At 38.8% G+C, this 20,947-nt stretch overlaps 1 protein-coding gene across 2 annotated transcripts in view; it reads left to right on the top strand.

Moving 5' to 3' along the window:
* The window catches only part of LOC123513849 (coiled-coil domain-containing protein 22 homolog), an 80,142-nt gene that overhangs the window by 16,087 nt on the left and 43,108 nt on the right, over nucleotides 1–20,947 (top strand). The window contains exons 3-6 of one of the 2 annotated variants that reach the window (XM_045271260.1): nucleotides 5,970–6,087; nucleotides 14,584–14,723; nucleotides 17,570–17,701; nucleotides 20,536–20,721. In XM_045271260.1, coding sequence (XP_045127195.1) covers nucleotides 5,970–6,087; nucleotides 14,584–14,723; nucleotides 17,570–17,701; nucleotides 20,536–20,721 — 576 coding nt within the window. The remainder of the gene's footprint in view (nucleotides 1–5,969; nucleotides 6,088–14,583; nucleotides 14,724–17,569; nucleotides 17,702–20,535; nucleotides 20,722–20,947) is intronic. The other variant, XM_045271259.1, reaches the window with a different exon arrangement.

Genomic DNA, 20,947 nt, shown 5'->3' with positions numbered 1-20,947 from the left:
CATTCCACTGGCGCTAAGCCGTGGCAATTCCTCGGCCGCTTAGTCACCTCATCCTCACAGAGAAGCCTGTAATCTTCAGTACGCATGCCGTTGGTAAACAAGAAGTTCACCATATTGGCAATCTGCTGATCAATTTCCTCAGAGTCAGTGTCCGGAGGCCCAAACACTTTAGCATTATGCAACAACACACTGTCAGAGGGGCTGAGCTTAGGGGGAGCACCAGCAACACTGGACTGGTCAGAAAAACCACAGAAGGTGTTAACAAATGAACCGTTGTACTGTGTACCTTGGGAAGTACTGGTATCCTCATTCACCCTGCCTGGCAGGGGAGCAGGCGGCAGTCTGTCCTTCTTCAGCTTGTTCACCTCATGCCTCAACTCCGCCAGGGCCGTCAGAACCACGTCCCACAGTGCGGCATCTTGTGTGGGCGGTGAGAGTGGCGCAGTGGCAGAGTTGTTTACACCAGCAGGCCCATGTGCCCCATGGCCCGGCAACTGGCGAACTTCCCGCAAACTACCATGGTGCGAAAGATCAGCGGCAGAACCAGCCCCCTCCAAATGACTGAGTGCACTCCTGCAGGCCCTGGAACCCGTGGAAGAGCCCAAGGTAGTAGGTCCAGCTGACTCCTCACCAGAGGAAGACATGGCCGCCACTATACGATGCAACAAGAGCCGTAAGCTTCTCACAACTGCCCATATACAAATATAGCATAAGATAACAGCATATAGAAGGCACTGTCCCCGCGTAATAGGTGACGTGACCTTACCTGGAAAACGGGAAAAAACTGCAAACCTGGATTCAGCAGCGAACGTCCGACCAGCGCAATCGCGTGTAAGCTACTGACTGACTGCATGACGTGGCAAAGCATATCTCATGGGGAAGCTCAACTCAGCAGAGGGTGACTTGCGGTAGTAAAATTAGCAGCATAAAGGCCACGTTACACGATGCGACACAGCGTGTGTGTTTGTCCCCGGCGGTCCCCGCAACACACCAGAATGCGGTGCATGGGTTAAAAGTCGCACGCCACGAGCCTCCCCGGCAGTGTTGGGTTCACGCAGCGAATGTCAGAGGGTGACGCAACATCAACACCTCATCATGACAGTGACAGTGCCTCTTACCTAGCCTACCTAGTAACATTATTTTTTTTTTCATACTACTCTTACCTGCAATGCATCAGATTATTATAAACTACTGTTATACCGGAAAGGAAAAAAAAATAGATAAAAAAATCTAAATAGTGTACATTGTCATCTTAATTATTTACCTTCATGTAGTCATCCTTTTGTGCATCGTAGATAGCTTGACAGGTCTCTAGTATTATGATGCTGAGGGATGTTCTTGATATTCTGGTGTGGTATTGTAGCCTGGTGAATGAACAGCCTGCAGCCAGAAACAGAAATGTTGCTTCAAGTCTGGCTCCTGCTGAAACACTTTCCCGCATTGTTGTGTCCTGTCTTTCTATTAGGGGCCTTGTTTTTTTGTTTTTTTTCCAGTAAAGTGTGAAAAACAGTCACAGGCAGCCTCGAATAATTTTTTAAAGCTCCATTGCCTTCTATTGCTAGTGCTCTGAATATCTGCTGATAGCTGCCTAAAGTTTGTCTTCGAAGAAGCCATTGTCTTGCCCATATTCTTCTATTCTTTTTCTTCTTGATAGGACAAGCCAGCACAATAGCCCAAAGAGCAGTTGTGGGTGGGCGTGGCATTGTCTCGGGTGAGTGGTGAGCGGATGGCAGGTGTCACCCATCCCATACTGGCTGGCCGTGGCGCTTTGGGACAATGAGTCGTCGTGTTACCGCATGATAGGGCATAGGCACACGAATTTGAATTACCCACCAAGACCCGCCCAGACACCCTGCGACAAAAGACATTGTGTAACGTGGCCTTAATATATGGAGGCAACAAGCAGATACATGCTGGCTCAGGTTTACCGCGCGCTATGTTTTCAATCTCAATATTTTTTTTACCCTCGAAGGCTGCATTAATCCTCATGGTTATTATGTCAGTGGGTTCATTATTAGTTGTAGTCACATAACAAAATAAAAAAAACAAGCAAAACAAGTTATAATTCAATTCTGGATGCCAAATAAAGTGTGTATATAGAAAATTTCAAGTTGCTTTCTCTTTACCAGTCAATAACTAAAAACTTTGAGAGTCAACATTCCAAGATAAATGCATTGATAACAACATAATTTATGAGCATTATCACGGCACTAACAGATTTTTAATCAGATAATTAGCTCCTGACATATTAGAGAAAGCATTGAAACTTCTCCTAAAACTCATTCAAAGCTCACGCGCGTGGCCGAGTACCCCATATATCAGCCAGGTGGGCTTTTTTAAACATCTGGCACAAAGGGGTTAATCTGTTCCAGCCACAAATAATATAAAAACAATATAACATAACAAAAAGAACGTAATTGAATAAACTGGTTTATAAAGTATATTTATCTCAGAGATCAGATTACTTAGGCTAATGGAAGATGCTGGGAAAGAAGAAGGATGGAGGAAATAGGCAGAGAAGATGAAAGTGTTTCATTTTGTGCTTTTCTGTCACTTCACCATAGACTCTCTCCCTTAATTGCTAAACCTTACTTAATCATTATTACACTTTATTGCTAAACTACTTGGCCAAGTCCACTACTTGCACACCTTGTTCATGTATTTCTATGATTTCATGGTTTAATTCAGTGGGCATCATTTGCTTCTCAGCACTGTCCTTTGCACTCACTTGCTTAGGACCAATGGTCATACAAAAGAAATTTGGCCAAATAACAGCACAAAAGTGTAAAACACTTGCCCAACATGAAAAATGCTTCCATGGCAAAAAATGGACCACATGAACTAAACGTGTTGGAAATGGGATGCTGGAGTTAGCTCACAACTCAAATTTTGGCTTGCAAGACAAAACAAAAAATCATCTTAGCGACTCCTCGTATCTCAGATTTCTTGTAAGTCAGATTTGTAGTAACTCAAGGTTCCACTGTTCTTCAATATAAAGAATGTGAATGTTATTGATAAGATTGTACAGTCTGTGTGAAAAGTTACCACACCAATAGTTTTTGGTTACACATTTCATGTCAGGTACCCAAAATTTATGTAAATTCTAACTCTACCCAATACCCAGTATTTTATTACATTTCCTTTTCTCTTGAGCATCTCTCTGAGATGTTTTGGCACACTATCAGCTAACTTTTGAAGTGTCTCAGGCTGGAAGTCTGCCCAACAATTGTGAAGCTCTCTTTCTAGCTTGGAGAGTGCAGAGGTGTCACGGCCTCGTAATTTGGCCTTAATTACACCCATGAATTTTATATTGGAAAAAATTTGGTGAATTGCCAGGTCAATCTTTTATGGTGTTGATTTGACAATTTTAGCAGTATGAGCTGGTGCCCCATCCTGTTGGAAAACCTCTCTTTTGGTTTTCTCAAATGATGACAAAATTATCCATTAAGAGTTCCAAATACACTTCTTTATTTATATTAGTGTTTTTAGGGAACACAACAAGATCACCAAGGCCATTGAAAGTAAAACATCCCCAACCATTAAACTCTGAGGGTGTTTGGTGTTTTTTTTAAGTGTAGCGGGGATCATTGGGATCAGAGCCTGGGCACCTGGGGCCGTATTTATAAAACTATGATTTGACATAAGTGAAACATAAGTCCACAAGATGGCGGACACCATGACTTACATGAAACATAAGTCTTATGTCTCACGTTAGTTCATCATAAACTCGCGGTCCCGTTATGTTTGGGTGGGAGCAAGAATAGCGTCGCTATGTCGAATCATAAGAGTCAACATGGCGAAGGCAGTGGGACAGCGACGACGCCACCTGAGAAGTTTTCGTGATCGTAGAGACGTGTTGGCTGAACTAAGTGACTCAGAACTGATAAGAGATATCAGTTAGACAGTGCAGCCAAGATATATGGGACAAGGATTCTTAGGGAAAGTGAACTCTAGCAGGGGTTTGAGAGGGAGACGGTGACAGCTGGATGCCGCCTTGAGGATGACAGTGGTTACCCCAGTAAAAAGTGGCTTCTGACACTATATCTTCAACCTCTGCCTGGCCCACACTCCAACTACAATAGGTAAGTTATGCAACATTAATATTTTTCATATTAGACAGTTTGTTTCATTCATTCCATATTGCACATATACATACTATTCATTGTTTTTGGTTAATTTTCACAATTGTCACTAACTCTCAATGAGTTTAGTGGGTTAGATTAGGGTGCTATTATATTTCATGGCATAAAGAAAAAGTTCTCAGCAAACTACTTGCTCACATTATAATACAGTGGTACATATCTTTACCACTGGAAATTGTTAGCTCCTAAGATATTAGTTTTACCAAATTTATCATTAAGGTAAATCAGGTTAGGTTTAGTTAAATTAGTTCAGATTAGGGAAGTACATAGTTGGTTTGATTAGATTTAGTTCATTGTTAAGGTAGATTAGTTATGTTTAGTTTGGTTACATTAGGTTTGATTTATTTTCTTACCAAACTTGTCATCAATGCTAGGTAAGGTTTAGTTAATTTCCTGTCAAATTTGTTAAGATGGGTTAGGTTAGGTTTAGTTAAGTTAGGTATAGCCAAGTTTGGTTTATTTATTTATTTTTTGTTATTGCCATGTGTGAGAATTTTTATTTTGATAATTCTGATGTGCTTTGAATGAATCTAGTAACCAATCAATATTTTACATGTTTGGGGTGATTAAGAAAATAGAAAAAAGATCTTCCTCCCCCAAAAAAGTAGTTTCATTAGAAAATGTTAGATAGGTGCATATATATATATATATATATATATATATATATATATATATATATATATATATATATATATATATATATATATATATATATATATATATATATATATATATATATATATATATATATATATATATATATATATATATATATATATATATATATATATATATATATATATATATATATATATATATATATATATATATATATATATAAGGTCTCGGTTTATGTCAGAGTTACGTTCCTGAAACATGACGTAAGTCGATTTTGTACGTAACGAGTTTCCATACATTTTAAAGCATATTATCGAGTTTTCAACCAATCATTGTTTATGGTCATTCAGGTAAGTTAAAGGTTATATTGTTATATTATTTACAACTATATAGGAATATGAAACACAAGTTTGTTTTTTTGTTGTTGTTGATTAGGGCCACGAACGCGAAGGACTGCAGGTTGCCGAGAGGGGTGGCCCTGAGGCCGCCAGGAGGGTGGGCAGGTCGAATGTTGTGACACCCAGGGCAGACAGCTGGGAGCGTAGTGCAGTGCGGTGGGAGTAGAAGCGTGGGCAGCGGGGCAGGAAATACAATAGGAAAGGGCAATAGGGATCAGCAGACAGGCGCAGATGGTGCAAGTGAGCTGCGAGTGTCGTGTGGCCCAGGCGAAGGCTCCGGAGTTGATATTGTTGTGATGGGTGCGCGAACCCTCAAGGTCGTCAACCTCCCCGTTGTCATGGTAACGGGCTTCCCATTTTCTTCTTCACTCCCTCACACACAGCTGCTACCTCCCTTCTCATGTCTTTAATTACGTCCTCTTTTTCTTGTAGCATAATGGTTTTCCTTTTCTTAGCATCACTGCTATCACTAAGGAGTTTTCTCTTTGGTGCCATTGAGCAAGATATTAAGAACTTGAGTCAGTAAACGCAGAAGTAGGATAATACTCTTGCCAGGGGCAACGGTGTGGTGGGACTGAGGCAGGGTGTTATTGTATTCAAGCGTGAGGCGGGCGGTGTGACGGGTAACCACCAACAATAACAATAAATCCCGCGCTTTACGATTTATAAATTTTCAATTTTTTTAATCTTAAATTGCCTTATAGTGGACTGGCGTATATATATATATATATATATATATATGTAACCCGGGACTTTACTGTATATATATTATTTTACTTGTTTTTTTATTTATTAACTTACTTTCTTTCAGAGATGGTGCTCAAGCTCTACAACTCATTGCTGCATCATCCACCGATGTCTCTGCAGCAGCAGGAGATTCATCTGTGTTAGACATTGGAAGTGCTGCGGTAGCATTTCCATCTGTACTGGTATGACTAATGACAACAAATGTTAGTTAAACCATCACATGCATATTTATTGCAGATCTATCTCACTATCTGTATAAGAGGTAAACAATCCTCTCAAGGAGGAAGTATCCAAGACAAGGCACCCTTCTCTCTTCCTGCCCCCATACTCCTCTTACACAGTGTAAGTGTATGGTGTTTGTGTGTGGTTGCCTCATTTTTGCTGTCCTCCTCCTGGAGGAGGGTGTTGACTGTCTATACATAGATATTAATGTCCCTACACTTCAGTTTTAAAGATATTTTGTATGCTCTTATTGATATTTTCAGCTGGAAGGTAATGTGCTGTTATTGTGTTGCAGACAGGTACTGAGTGGAGTTGTCATTAAGACACATTCTTGTGTGGATGCATTCCTTGTGAGCTGCCATTTCCAACCATATACACACCTTCCATAATTGAATATCAACATTGGAAATTCTTCAAATCAATGAGACCCATCAATTTGATTAGGTTAAGTTATTGAAGTTATACTCTGTTAGTTTAGGGTTGAAGTTAGTTATGTGTAAGCTGGCAGAAGTTGTCCTTTACATCTGGAAGCTTTAAATACAATAAATGGATAGTTTGTTGCCTGTGTTTCTCCAAACCTAAGCAGGGTGTTTATAAAGGAAGGCAGGTGGGCATTACTGAGCATTTGAGGGAGTGTGAATGTGAGGTATAGGAGAGTATGAAAGAAGTGGTGTAGTGTGCGGCAAATGAGAAAAGCAAAAGAGTGGAAAAAAAAGGGTGTGTTCTCTTAATGTCACCTAGGATGTGGGAGGATATAGATATACAAGGGTGGAATGGCTAATACTTTTCAAAACCAAGATGATCCATATGTATATGGAATGATTTACTCACTCAGATTCTTGTCTATGTCATCAAGGGACTTGGGAGGTGGACTGCCTCCTACATCAAATAGACCCATTAGTATAGTGGCCACTAATATTCAGTACTTCACTACTAGTTTTTATAAAGCATAGCAATGTATGCTTTCCTATCCAAAAATGGGGGGAAAAAAATAATGCCTTGCAGGCTTAGTTTATTTATTAACACTGCTGCCTTATTGTGCTTGCCTAAATATCTCTTTTTAAGTACCTTAAATAGGCTTGTGCAAGAAAAGCCAGTTTTACAAGTGCACATTACAGATTGTTACACCTTATCATTGTGAATATTTCTATCCCTAGACACACCTTCCATACTTGAATATCAACACTGGAAATTATTCTTCAAATCAATGTATCTTAAGTGACATTGTTAGTTTAGGATAAGTTAGGTCATTGGAAATTATTCTTCAAATAAATGTATCTTAACTGATATTGTTAGTTTAGGATAAGTTGGGTCACTTAAGGTTGCTAGGTTGAAGTTAACAATGCAAATTGTTTGCTGACACAAAAGTTGCTGCTTCATTTCCTCTTCTGTGGTGGGTGTGGTACATCCATCATGTCAGTAACAACCAACAACAAAACGAAGTAGCAGTATATGCGACTACACGTGCGTGGGTCATATGCTGTTTGTTTACATCGGGTGAAGTGGAGTCAGTGGACAGAGACACTATTATTAATTATGTTCGCCTTCAAATATACCTAAATTTCATATATCATTAATCTCATTAATACAAAAATGCCTCAGACATGTTTATTTGTTCAAATCATCGTAACTGGATTAGTTTCAGTCCATAAGTTTTACCACTATGTTGCGGTTGGCATCCCTGCGCTAAGTCAAGCTAATGATGAGGGGTTACCGAGCCATAACTTTGCCACCTATGTCGCGTCATAGCTTATGTCGTGACTTATGTCTCGCTTACGAAAGTTTTATAAATACGGCCCTTTACTCTCTGTTAGGTGTTGTACCACTCACACAGAAAGTGCTCTCATCAGACCACACTACTGTACACCACTTATCTAAGGTCCAACCTTGATATTTTTTTGCAAACTGGATCCTTTTCTTGCTCTGTGAGGCATTTATAAGTGGCTTTTTCTTTGCCCGGTGACAACGGTACCCAAGGTCACAGCGCAAAGTATGCACAGTATGGAGAGAGATACCAGCTAATAAGTCAGGATTCTCTTTCTTAATTTGGCATCCTGTAAGACTGGGATTGACTTCCAGCTGCCTCCTGAGAAGTGTTCTTGTCTTCTCAGGTATCTTATGTGGCCTACCAGGTGGCTTTTGTGGGAATGGTAAATTTTTGCGCCCACCAGCTTTAAATTTTTGTATAAGCTCCTGCACAGTACAGAGTTTAAGGCCTTTTTCTAATGCAGATTTCTTTGTTGCTAATACCAACTTTATGGAGATCAATGATAGCTTGAATAGTTTTCTCATCAGTGCCACCTATGCCTATTAAGCTGTGATTATGTGGTAGTTGTCGTAAAACAGGGGTAGCATGGAGACACCCGAGTCCATTATGAAAGTGTATTTACGGTAGCACAATACACAACAAGTGTAAACCGAGCGAAACGAGAGGCAGGAGGCGTAGTGTGTCGCCTGAGGTGGCGGTGATCGAGGACTGAGGGGAAAGACGTGACGTCAGACAGAAAGGGAGTATGGGAAAAACAAAGGACATGCTAACAATGCATAAGAAAAGAAGTGCAATATTAGTGCAGAAAACAGGAAAAAGCAAATAAGGCAGTAGCAAACATCAACTATCTTTGACAATTGATAGTGGCCTGAGCAGTGTCTCTCAGCAGTGTAAGGGTGGAGAGGTGTGTACCTCACTGTCAGACATACGATATCTCTCTCACTCCTTTTGGCTTTGTTGCGGGAAAAGAAACACAGTCAACTTGTAAAGTCAGCATGCTGCTCCCTAGACGCAATGACTTTTCGCACAGACTGTAGATTTAGATTTCTTAGTTTCTTCCACACTGTATATCTCTATTAGAGGTGGTAACAAGCTTAACCTGTTAATTATGAGCCACAGCTTAGGCTGGAGAGCATGGAAATGAGAGCCACAGCTTAGATTGGAGAGTATGTAAGTGTGACCACAGCTAAAGCTGTAGAAATTTCAATCATCACTTAAACTGTAAACTGCAACATATATCATATGATGAGTAGCATGTAACTGTGACTTAAATGACATAATGTAAAATTTATCTTTAAATTTGGTGTCTTATGTTTCACTCCCAAATGTCTTGAAAATATATTTGTTTCTCAGGGTAAGTGCTTGTGTGTTGAAGATACAGTATGCATATTCCTCAATATATGATTGTTGTTGGTTCCTGAAAATTCAATCATAAAAGTGAGTGATCATATAGCAGACTTGAGAATGAATACAAAACATAGTAATCCATTTCAAGACTTTTATAAGTGCCCCTTAAAACTCATAAAAATCATGAAATATTGTGCGTAAATACAGTGACTGTATAAAGTAATAAAACACATGTTGCATAAATAAACACAAGAATAAAATAATGAAATTAAGATAAATATATAATTTTTGTACTCAACTCCCATTTTAGTGTTTTGTATCTTTGTATAAGAACTCCCTTAAATTCATAAAAAATCATGAAATATTTTATGTAAATACATTATTGCCTAAATTGATTAAATACATGTTACATAACTAAAAATAAATATTAGTGAACCAGTAAAATTAAGATGTATATATATATATTTTTTTGCACTCACTCTTACTGTACTACTGCATCCATATGTTACCCACTCCCCTCTCCTTGAGTCTGAAAGGGATGTTATGTAACAATTATGCACCAAAACAAATGCATCTATACAGTGAAGTCCCAATTTTCCTTCAGCAAACCACCTAACTGCTAGAGGGAGCACCACATGAGATACGCCACATTGCCACGCACCAGCAGTACTTGAACTTGCATAATTAAGTTTTGCTGTTATCTCCATAATTCATAATTTGTAACCAGGTTGGTTATGTTGTGACTCATTTATGTATTATTTGGTATTATTTGTAATAAGGATGATTTTTCACTTTAGAATGAAATTGGGGTTTATATTTCTCAGTTCTTTTCTTTACCGACTATCTATTTGGAGATGGATGTGCTTATTTGGTTAAGGAGAACCCCCACATGGCTTTAAAATCTCATGTGGTTCTCCCTTCTAGCAGTGGTGGTTTGCATCGTAAAATCCGAAGCACATTTCAACTGACCTACGGTAAGTCTCATGTACTTCATTAATTTTATCAGTCTCTCTTCATATGATAGTTGTATTGGAGTAGGGGCCAATTTTGTAGTAGCTCTCTGAATCCTCTTTATCTTCCTTATGTTCTTTGTACTGGTTGACCACAGCACTGCTGCGTATTCCAATCTTAGTCTAATCAGCATGACTAGAATTTTCTTCACCATGCCCTTTTTCAGATATGTAAATGCCAATTTAATGCATCTCATTAGGTTATAGAGTTCTCCAACAATCATATTTATTTGGTTGTCTGGGGACATATCTTTTATAATGAACACTCCTACATCCTTCTTACACTCCACCTTTTTTATTTCTTTTTTTCCAAGTTTATACTATTGCAATATGTACTTTGTTCTTGCCACTTTGAGACTCCATTACACTACATTTTTGGACATTTTTTTTATGGAAGAGATGAAGCTAGCCAAAGGCAAAAAAATAAATAAATAAATAAAAAACCACTTGATTGCCAGTTTCTTAAGAGATAGTAGAGTTAGCTGAATAGAGTGTTGCAGCAATTGTTCTAGGTCATGTAGGATAGCGAAGTTGAAGGCTAGTTCATCAGGATGGTCAGTGAAGGGAGAGGAAAGCCAAAGCTGGTGGTCTTCTTTGTCATCAGCTGATTAACCCATCTTTAAACAGAGTTGCTGTTTTTGATGAGTTGCTTCCATTTGCCTCTGTCACCTGTCATATTGGTTTGCAGTTCTTTCATTTAATCTTGTATACAATCTTTCCATCTAATCTTGCGTCTTCCTCCTCCTCTTCCTTTCCTGCACTTCCATATCCAGGGCTCCCCTCTCACTACTTGCTGCCTCCCTCTTCGTTATGTGTCCGAACCATCTTATCCTTGCTTCCTGTGTCTTCTTGGAAATCTCCTCCAGCTTCATAGTCCATCTGATTTTTATATTGCTGATCCTTTCCTTTCGTCATGCCGCACATCCAACGTAACATCCTCATTTCTGCTACTTCCATTCTTTTGTCGTTTACTTTCTTCACAGGCAAAGCCTCAGCTCCAAATGCCATCAATCATCTTACCATGGTCTTATAAATGTTTCCCTTTAATAACTGGCATTTTCCTGTCACACAATACTCCTGATACATTTCTACAACTCCTCCATCCCACTTGCATACTTCTTGTTATTTCCTTATCTTCACTGTCATCTGCTGATAGAGTAGATCCAGATATTCGAATGAATCTACTCTCTTAAGCTCCACTCCCTCCATCCTGATGCTTTCATTTCCATCCAGCTTCCCCTCTGTACTTTTTATATATTTTGTCTTTGTTCTACTTATCTTCATTCCTCTGCTCTCCAAAGCTACTCTCCATTCCTCTAGTCTTTGTTCAATCACTTCTTTAGACTTGCTCACTAATGCAACATCATCTGCATACATCATGTCCCATGGTGTCCCCACTCATATGTTCTCAATCAGCACGTCAAACACAACATTGAAGAGGAAGGGGCTCAAAGCCGAGCCCTGGTGCAGCCCAATTTCCACTGCAAAACTGCCCGTTATGCCTACTCCACTCCTCACCTGTGTCTAAACACTCATGTGCATTTCCTTCACCAATCTTACATATTTCTCTGGTACCTTCTCTCTCTCTCTCTCTCTCTCTCTCTCTCTCTCTCTCTCTCTCTCTCTCTCTCTCTCTCTCTCTCTCTCTCTCTCTCTCTCTCTCTCTCTCTCTCTCTCTCTCTCTCTCTCTCTCTCTCTCTCTCTCTCTCTCTCTCTCTCTCTGAAGTTCCTGTCTCAGTATTCTGTCATAAGCCTTCTCTAGATCTAGGAAGATCATGTGTAATTCCTTCAGTTTTTCTCTATACTTTTCTGCCATTTGTCGTAATATAAATATGGGACTTGTTCCTTTTCCAGGCATGAAGCCAAATTGTCCCCTGAACACTTCAGCCTCCAGCCTCAACCTCTCATCCAATATCCTTTCCCAGATCTTCATCATATGTAATAACAATTTAATCCCCTGGTAGTTCCTACACTCCTGTAAATCTCCTTTATCTTTAAAGATGGGCACCAGTGTACTTTCTCTCCACTCATCTGGGATCTCTTCTGCTCCTTTATCTTGCACATTAGTTTCCAGAGTATATCCACTTCTGTGTCTCCCAGTGCCCTCCAAGCCTCCACCAGCATCCCATTAGGGCTAGTTGCCTTGTTGTTTTTCATTCTTTTGAGAGCTTTCATGACTTCTTCCCTCTCTTAACTTTTGTCACTCCTGGGTATGGTATCATCATCATAGTGATCCCATAGGTTCTTCTCATTCAGTAGACCATCAAAGTACTCCTTCCACCTTTCTAGCATCTTCCTTTCATCTCTGAGTATGACTCCATTTGCATCCTTCATCTGCTTCACATGATTTACATCCTATGTTGCCTTGTTCCTGCTTCTTCTCTCCCTCTGGCATTTCCAGCTTTTCATACAGTTCATGGCAAGCTTCCACCTTCATCACTGCCACTGCTTTACGTCCCATCTTTTTTGCCATTTTGTACTCCACTTTGTTCTCCCTTGATCTGCTTTGCTCCCACTGCTTCTTTGTTTTTGTTTTTCTTTTCAGTGCATTATATATACAGGAATACTCCATTTAACAAACAGGATAGGGGATGTCAAAGCTGTTCGTAGAGCGGAAATTTGTTAAGCAGACATAAATTTCCCATAGGAAATAATGGAAATACGGGGGATGCGTTCTGGGCTGGTCCCCAACATACCACATGGGTTAAAATTGTTTTTTTTCTTCTATTAGCTTTTTACAAACCTTACCCTCAAGAAAGGATTGTTTTGTAATGCACAAAGTGAAATCTTACATGGAATACCAAAAAATAAAGCAGAGATGAGATCGGCCACAGACGAAGCTGAGACTCAGCGACTTGGCCGCTTCTTCTTCTTCTTCTTGTGACCCTTTCAGCCTGCTTGTTGTCTTTCACCACGATATTAAATTTATGTTTTCACTCCTCTATTGCCTCCTATAATGGATATCATATCATAGTATTCATATATGCTCATGCCATGAGGATAACCTCAACTCCGTGGCACTGAGTGATAGTGAATTACTAATGAAATACTGCAGTATTTCATTAGTAATTCACTAGAAGTAGTAGTAGTAGTAGTAGTAGTGGTACTAGTACTAGTAGTAGTAGTAGTAGTAGTAGTAGTAGTAGTAGTAGTAGTAGTAGTAGTAGTATTATTATTATTATTATTATTAGTAGTAGTAGTAGTAGTAGTAGTAGTAGTAGTAGTAGCAGCAGCAGCTGCTGCTGCTGCTGCTATTGCTGTTGTTGTTGTTGTTGTTGTTGTTGTTGTTGTTGTTGTTGCCACTCTCTCTCTCTCTCTCTCTCTCTTTTCTTTCTTTCTTTCTTTCTTTCTTTCTTTCTTTCTTTCTTTCTTTCTTTCTTTCTTTCTTTCTTTCTTTCTTTCTCTCTCTCTCTCTCTCTCTCTCTCTCTCTCTCTCTCTCTCTCTCTCTCTCTCTCTCTCTCTCTCTCTCTCTCTCTCTCTCTCTCTCTCTCTCTCTCTTGAACTAATGTGTATCACAAACTAATATTTGGTTTACTCATATTTTTCCATGCCACCACAAGAACCTTCTTCCAGCTAACTGAAACACTGCAATTTCACTATACCACAATACCTGAACTAATGTCTATCATGAACTAATTTTTGGTTTACTCATGCTTTTCCATGCCATCTTTCATCTTATAAGAGTAAAGATTATTTTTGGGAATTTTTTTTGTGCTGATAATATTACACCATGGATGTGACCATTGTACTCATACTGAGCACTCATCAAGTTAACCCTTACTCAGCAGATAGCTCAGAAAGCAGGCAGGTTTGCATGAGATAGTATTTCTTCTGCTTCTGTGGTGAAACTACTGTAGCTTTACCCAGTCAGTTAGTGCCACTTCAATTTGCTTTGGTTTAAGATCACATTACTGCTTATTTTACATTACATCTCTCTCTCTCTCTCTCTCTCTCTCTCTCTCTCTCTCTCTCTCTCTCTCTCTCTCTCTCTCTCTCTCTCTCTCTCTCTCTCTCTCTCTCTCTCTCTCTCATTTTAGTTGCTTATATCATGCAACTGAAATGTTGCATTACCCTCCCTTTTTCAATCAATCAGTCAGTCACAGCAACACAAAGGCATATCAAAATCCTGTCTGTCAACACTGATTGTTATTTTCAGAGCCTCAAGGAATTGTAGAATGCAACTGATGTGATGTAATTTAGATTGCTATAGAAAAATATTGAAGATATTAGAGAGTTGCTTTCTTTGTACCTACTATGGTTTATATTTTGAAATTAGATAAAACAGATTTCCATAACATTTGAAGATGTAACTCCATTGTATTTTTGATAGAAATGAAGAATTACTATGGAAACCACCTTAGAAGAGTAACCGAGTTAGTGGGTTACAACTGTTTGCTGGCAACACTGCTCAATACTCATGCTGCTCAACTGGAGAGAGAGAAATTTATCTCATCTTGTGATAATACTAAGGTAATACTTCTGATGTATTTTATCATTATGTAGTGACTGAAATTATATTTTGATTACAGTATTTATATCTAAGTAAAATAATTACTATTTTCATCATAATTTTGTCATTTACTTTAAGAAAGAGGAGTTCCTCTCCTGTAATATTGTTGAAAGGTAATATTATTTTTCCTTTTTTTTTTAAGTAGAGAAAAATTTTGTCTTAGTATTTACATCATGTACATGAAGAAAAATAGTATCATCATTATGAGAAGTGAGAGCTTCCTGCATATATTATAGAATGTGTGAATGTAGTGTTAAGGAGAGTCAGTACCTACTGTAAAATTAACCACTCCTGTGAGTGACACATTCATATGTCATTGAGAACCTATATTGTGTACAATCATATTTTTATGAAATTCAATGAGATTCTGTAATGATTATTTCATGTCAGTAAATTATGGTAACTTATTGAGGAAAATGAGACCAGACTTTTCAAACACAGCTTATCTGTGAATTCATTAGTATAATTTCAAATACACCCCACCCACTCTTGAGTTTCCTACTTGTATGGTTTCTTATATATACAGTGGAACCTTGGTTGCCAAGCACCTCCCTTTTCAAACAAATTGGTTTCTGAACAAATTTCAGGCTCAAAATTGCCCCAGTTGTCATACCATAACTCGGTTGGTAAACAATCCATGGCTGATTTCTGGCCAAAATATGACTCAAACTGACATGCATCATGCTCTTCCTGCAGCACCTATTTACTATCAAACACTTTTGTGTTCCTCTCAGCTGGAATAAACAAAGAATCATCGTTGCTGTAGTAATGGCGTCTAACTAAAAGTAAAACAGCATATGCTGATCTTCCTGACAATATTTATCATGCATTACTAGTTGCCCTGGAATAGGTGAGGCACCTCAGTGCTGTGATTACGTGCGATAATGTCATTAGTCAATATGGCGGCCCAAACAAACATTTCATGGAATCTTGTGTCTCCTGGGCCTTGCCACATCAATAAATCATCTTGGAAATAAGTTTTCTAGTGGTCCACTTTTATAATAAAGTTCTCGTTTTTTTTTTTTTTTTTTTTTTTTTTTTTTTTTTCATATGGGTTGAACAATAGTATTATTTTCAAGATGCTTTGCTGGTATGGCAGGTCTCGGGAGTCACGAGATTCTATGAGATGTTTGTTTAGGCCACCATATTGGCTAATGACATCATCGCAGTTGATTGCAGCACAGAGGCACCTCACCTATTCCAGTAGAGCTAGTGATGTATGATAAACATTGTCCGGAAGATCAGCATATGTTATCTTGCTGTCAGTAAGATGCTGTTGCTATAGCAATGACGATTCTTTATTTATTTTTTCTGAGGGATGCACAAAAGTGTTTGATAGAGAATGGGTGCTGCAGGAAATGTGGAGTGTGTGCCCAGTCGCTCTCTCAAACATAACCCTGGAATGCAGGGATAAATGAATCTATTCTACATCAATTCCTATGGGGAAAATGGTTATAGCTTTATGACATTTCGGTTGTTGAACAGCCTTCAGGAATAAATTAAGTTAAAAAACCAAGGTTCCTCTGTAGTGCTAAACTTGAGGATTGCAAAACTCACAGTTTTGAAAACAATAAAAAAAAATGCTTATTCGTTCTGGCCTGTTAAGAAGCTGACTTTTTCCCCTCCCAACTTTACTCCCTTATCTCAAAATACATACCTTTAAATTAATGGTTGTTTTGCAATTTCAGTGACTAATGCTTTTATAAAGACAAAATCATAAGAAACATACTTATTGAATAAGAGAAAAAGAGAAAAAAAATATAATATTAACATTTCACATGAGGTCTAACAGTCACGTGTGTTGTAGCCTTTAGTGGTATTGCATATGTGATACTTATGCATGTACCAATGAAAAGTAGAGTTGCCAGATGTTGATTGGCCTTAGTACTATGTACTGTAGTATATATATAGTGATGACAATCAACATCTGGCAACTGTATTCATATCTTATCTTTCCTTCCTTACCCATCAATGCCACATTACATGATGCTTTTTATACAGTCATCACTTTCTTTTGTTTCCTTTAATGGTTAGATCTACCTGTGAGTGTTTATTTTTTCATGTATTTTACTTATCAATGCTATTAAACACTGCATCAGAGGTTGGATACCTGCATTGCTCATGATCAGTGTATCAGATAGACAAGGTCTCAAGCAGTGTTGCCAACACCAGCCAGACCTAAGTAAATTATGACAGGACAATTTCAATTGTAATTTTAATATCATGAAAGTTATAGATTTAATGGTAGAATGTTGGCACTTTGTCAATATTGCTACAGTGAAACATGGGTGGATGACAGTTTTCCCGTAGGTCAAGGCAGAAATGAGTAGCGGTAAGCTCTGTACAATACATAAGAGACAGAATGTAGTGGCAGCTATGGACTCACTGCGTCAGGTGACCAAAATGTTACCCATTAGTGGGTATGATATTGTCACTGTTATAGATATGGAAGATCTCATTGGAGTCTTGAGGCAGTACAAACGATACTGACAGTAGGTAAACACAACCGATACTTGTCTAAGTAGCACAAAACTTGTTGTGATAATATGCAACACTTGCGGTGGTGAGAATTTAGGACTAAGCACAAAACTTGAGGATCACAAAATTCGAATAGCATGAAACTGAATAATTAAATATTACAATAAAAATCTTTACTTTTATACCTTGCTTATTCTGTAGGTTTCTGAAAACTCAAGCGAGAAAATCAATGTAGTAGATAGAAGAACACAAGTAGTTTTTTAGTACTATAATGCTTAAAGAAAATTATCAGTTGACTAGCTTCAGTTTTTCATATCTTTGTTTCCAGGATAACAATGAGAAAATGAAGCTGCAGCCTCTAATGAGTGAGAGAGATATACCTGCGACAGTTCACTCAACACACTCTGCTGATCTTGATATCTTACCCATTCAAGCAACCAGCATCAAGAGTGGAGTACAGGTAAGGGCTTGATCTGTTGTTTGTGTTCACCAGCAATTTAACATATAGTGTCTTTCAATATTCATTTAATTGCCCCATACCATCTGTTGATTTATTATTTGCACCTTGTGAAATAGTAAACATTTTTTATTTGGAATGTTTAGGACTGAAGGTTGGAGAGAGAGAGAGAGAGAGAGAGAGAGAGAGAGAGAGAGAGAGAGAGAGAAAATATAACAATTTCTCAGACAGAATTTTCATGTCAGACATCATCGTACACTAAGCTAACTCAATACCCTGAGTCAGACTGTTGTGCGCTAATTCAACCCAGACTGTTGTGCACTAACTCAATACCGTGAGTCAGACTGTTGTGTGCTAACTCAGTACACCCAGACTGTTGTGCTCTAACTCAGTATACCCAGAGTTTTGTGCCCTAACTCAGTACACCAAGACTGTTGTGCACTAACTCAGTACATTAAGCCAGACTTGTGCACTAACTCAGTACACTAAGCCAGACTGTTGTGCACTAACTCAGTACATTAAGCCAGACTGTTGTGCACTAACTCAGTACATTAAGCCAGACTTGTGCACTAACTCAGTACACTAAGCCAGACTGTTGTGCACTAACTCAGTACATTAAGCCAGACTGTTGTGCACTAACTCAGTACATTAAGCCAGACTGTTGTGCACTAACTCAGTACACTAAGCCAGACTGTTGTGCACTAACTCAGTACATTAAGCCAGACTGTTGTGCACTAACTCAGTACATTGAGCCAGACTGTTGTGCATTAACTCAATACACTAAGCCAGACTGTTATAAAAACATAAGAAAAGAGGGAAGCTGCAAGAGGCTGCCAGGCCTATACGAGGCAGTCCCAGTGTGCTTAAGCCACCTATAGTCTGTCCGTTTTGATTATCTCAGAGCAAACCGAGTGTTCGGTTGGCAGCCCTGCCTCACCTCTGCTCTCGCTCAGCCCCGCTGAGACGCAGATTGTGTCGTTACTGAATAAAGTGAATAAATATAAATGTTTGTGTTGTTACTGAGTAAAGTGAATAAATATAAATGTTTGTTAATGAATCTGTGTCTCAGCGGGGCTGAGCGAGAGCAGAGGTGAGGCAGGGCTGCCAACCGAACAGACGGTTTGCTCTGAGATAACCAAAACGGACAGACTATAATTCCATCTATCTTCCCCATCCATGAACTTATCTAACCTTCTTTTAAAGCTCCCTATTGACTCAGCTCTGACTACATGACCACTGAGACCGTTCCACTCATCAACCACTCTGTTTGAAAACCAGTTTCTTCCCATTTCTTTCCTAAACCTGAATTTTTCATGTTTAAACCCATTATTTCTGGTTCTGTCTCCACTACTGATCCTAAGAATACATTCATGTCCCCTATGTTAAAACTCTTATACCACTTATATACTTGTATCAGGTCTCCTCTTATCCTACGTCTCTCTAAGGAATGCAAATTATTTTTTTCAGTCTCTCTTCAAAGGGAATATCCCTCATTCCGTGTACCTTTTTAGTCATCCTCCTTTGCACTGACTCCAACAGAGATATGTCCTTCCTGAAATGTTGGGACCAGAATTGTACCGCATGGTCAAGATGTGGCCTGACCAGTGCCAAGTATAATTTTAGTATTACTTCAGGACTCCTGCTTTAAAGACTTCTAAAAATGAAACCTAATACTCTATTCGCCTTATTTCTGGCCTCAATACATTGCTTCCTTGTACCGAGATCGGAGCTAACTATGACTCCTAAATCTTTCTCATACTTGGAACTTCCTAGTGCCACGTTATCTATCATGTACCTATTGCTTGGATTATCTCTACCTACGCTCAGTACTCTGCATTTGTTGATATTGAATTGCATTAGCCACTAATTCAATGCACTAAGCCAGACTGTTGTGCACTAACTAAGCCAGAAAATTGTACACTAACTCAGTACACTAAGCTAGACTGTTGTGCACTAACTCAGTACATTAAGCCAGACTGTTGTGCACTAACTTAGTACACTAAGCCAGACTGTTGTGCACTAACTCAGTACACTAAGCCAGACTGTTGTGCACTAACTCAGTACACTAAGCTAGACTGTTTTGTACAGTAAGCCACACTTTTGTGCATCAATGCAGTACACTATACCAGACTGTTGTGCACTAACTCAGTAAATCAGACAGACACACAATAATTTCAGTTTCTGTTATGCACTTTGAGACATGCTTCATCTGAGCAGGAATCCTTAAGTTGTCTAGGTCAAAGGTGTTTAGTGTGGCATTAATGAGGTATTTAACTTTTTTGAAATGAGTCATGCATGGTCATTGATACTTTATTGGCAACTTAGTAATGCAGATAAAAAGAAAAATTTAATATTGCTGATGAAATCTTTTGGCATGGTGTATATAAAGTAGTTGATTATTTCTTTTATGAAAGAAGATTTGTTGAAGTGTTAACCAATGGACACTATATGACTTTTTTTTTTTTTTCAGTAGAAGCTTTTAATTTTTTCTCATTTTTCCTTTTTTCTAAAACAATTAAAGTACAGTTATATCTTTGGCTCTGAATCATTTATAATGTTGGGAAGTGTGGCATTGATAAGATGAGATTGTTGTTACATCTATCTATCTATATATCAGGCCAGCAATCCCATTTTGGGTAACCCAGACAGAATACCAGACACACACTCTCACACACATACATTCACACTCACACCTGTGTGCTCCCATGGAAAGAGATTGTCTATCTACCTAAGAGCTCCTGTAAGTAGGATGGTTGGGGTTTATTGCCTCACAACAAGATATTAAATAGAAGATTCTACTTTATACTGTCTCTTTCATTTTTTTTTTTTTCTTAAAGGGTCAGGATATGAAATCCATGGAAGAGAAAAACACTGATCAGAAGGCAGCAGCAAGAATTGAAGAGAGTGCAGCCAAGAGCCGAGAAGAATGCCTGACCAACCTTGAGAAAGAGGTAGCCAACATCAAGAGTAAGATCAGTGAGTGCACACAAGGAATGAAGGATGCTCAAGACACTTTAGCTAAGGTGGGGGACAGTTGTTTACAGAGTTGCCAGATGTTATTACTAGCTCTGTCTTTTAGCCCAACAGACCTGGATTATTCCTTCAATTATCTTAGATTACAGTAACCAGTGATGTAATGAACACATGGGGGAGGATGGGTTGCTAAAGATGAAAATTTGCAGAGAGAATCAGTTGTGGTTGCATCAACCAGTGACCTTGATAATGGCTAATATTGTAATGCGTGCTCTC

The sequence above is a fragment of the Portunus trituberculatus genome, chromosome 37, assembly GCF_017591435.1.
Source record: "Portunus trituberculatus isolate SZX2019 chromosome 37, ASM1759143v1, whole genome shotgun sequence".
Taxonomy (NCBI): domain Eukaryota; kingdom Metazoa; phylum Arthropoda; class Malacostraca; order Decapoda; family Portunidae; genus Portunus; species Portunus trituberculatus.
Note: the sequence above shows the minus strand (reverse complement) of the source record. Positions and strands in the feature narration are given on the sequence as shown.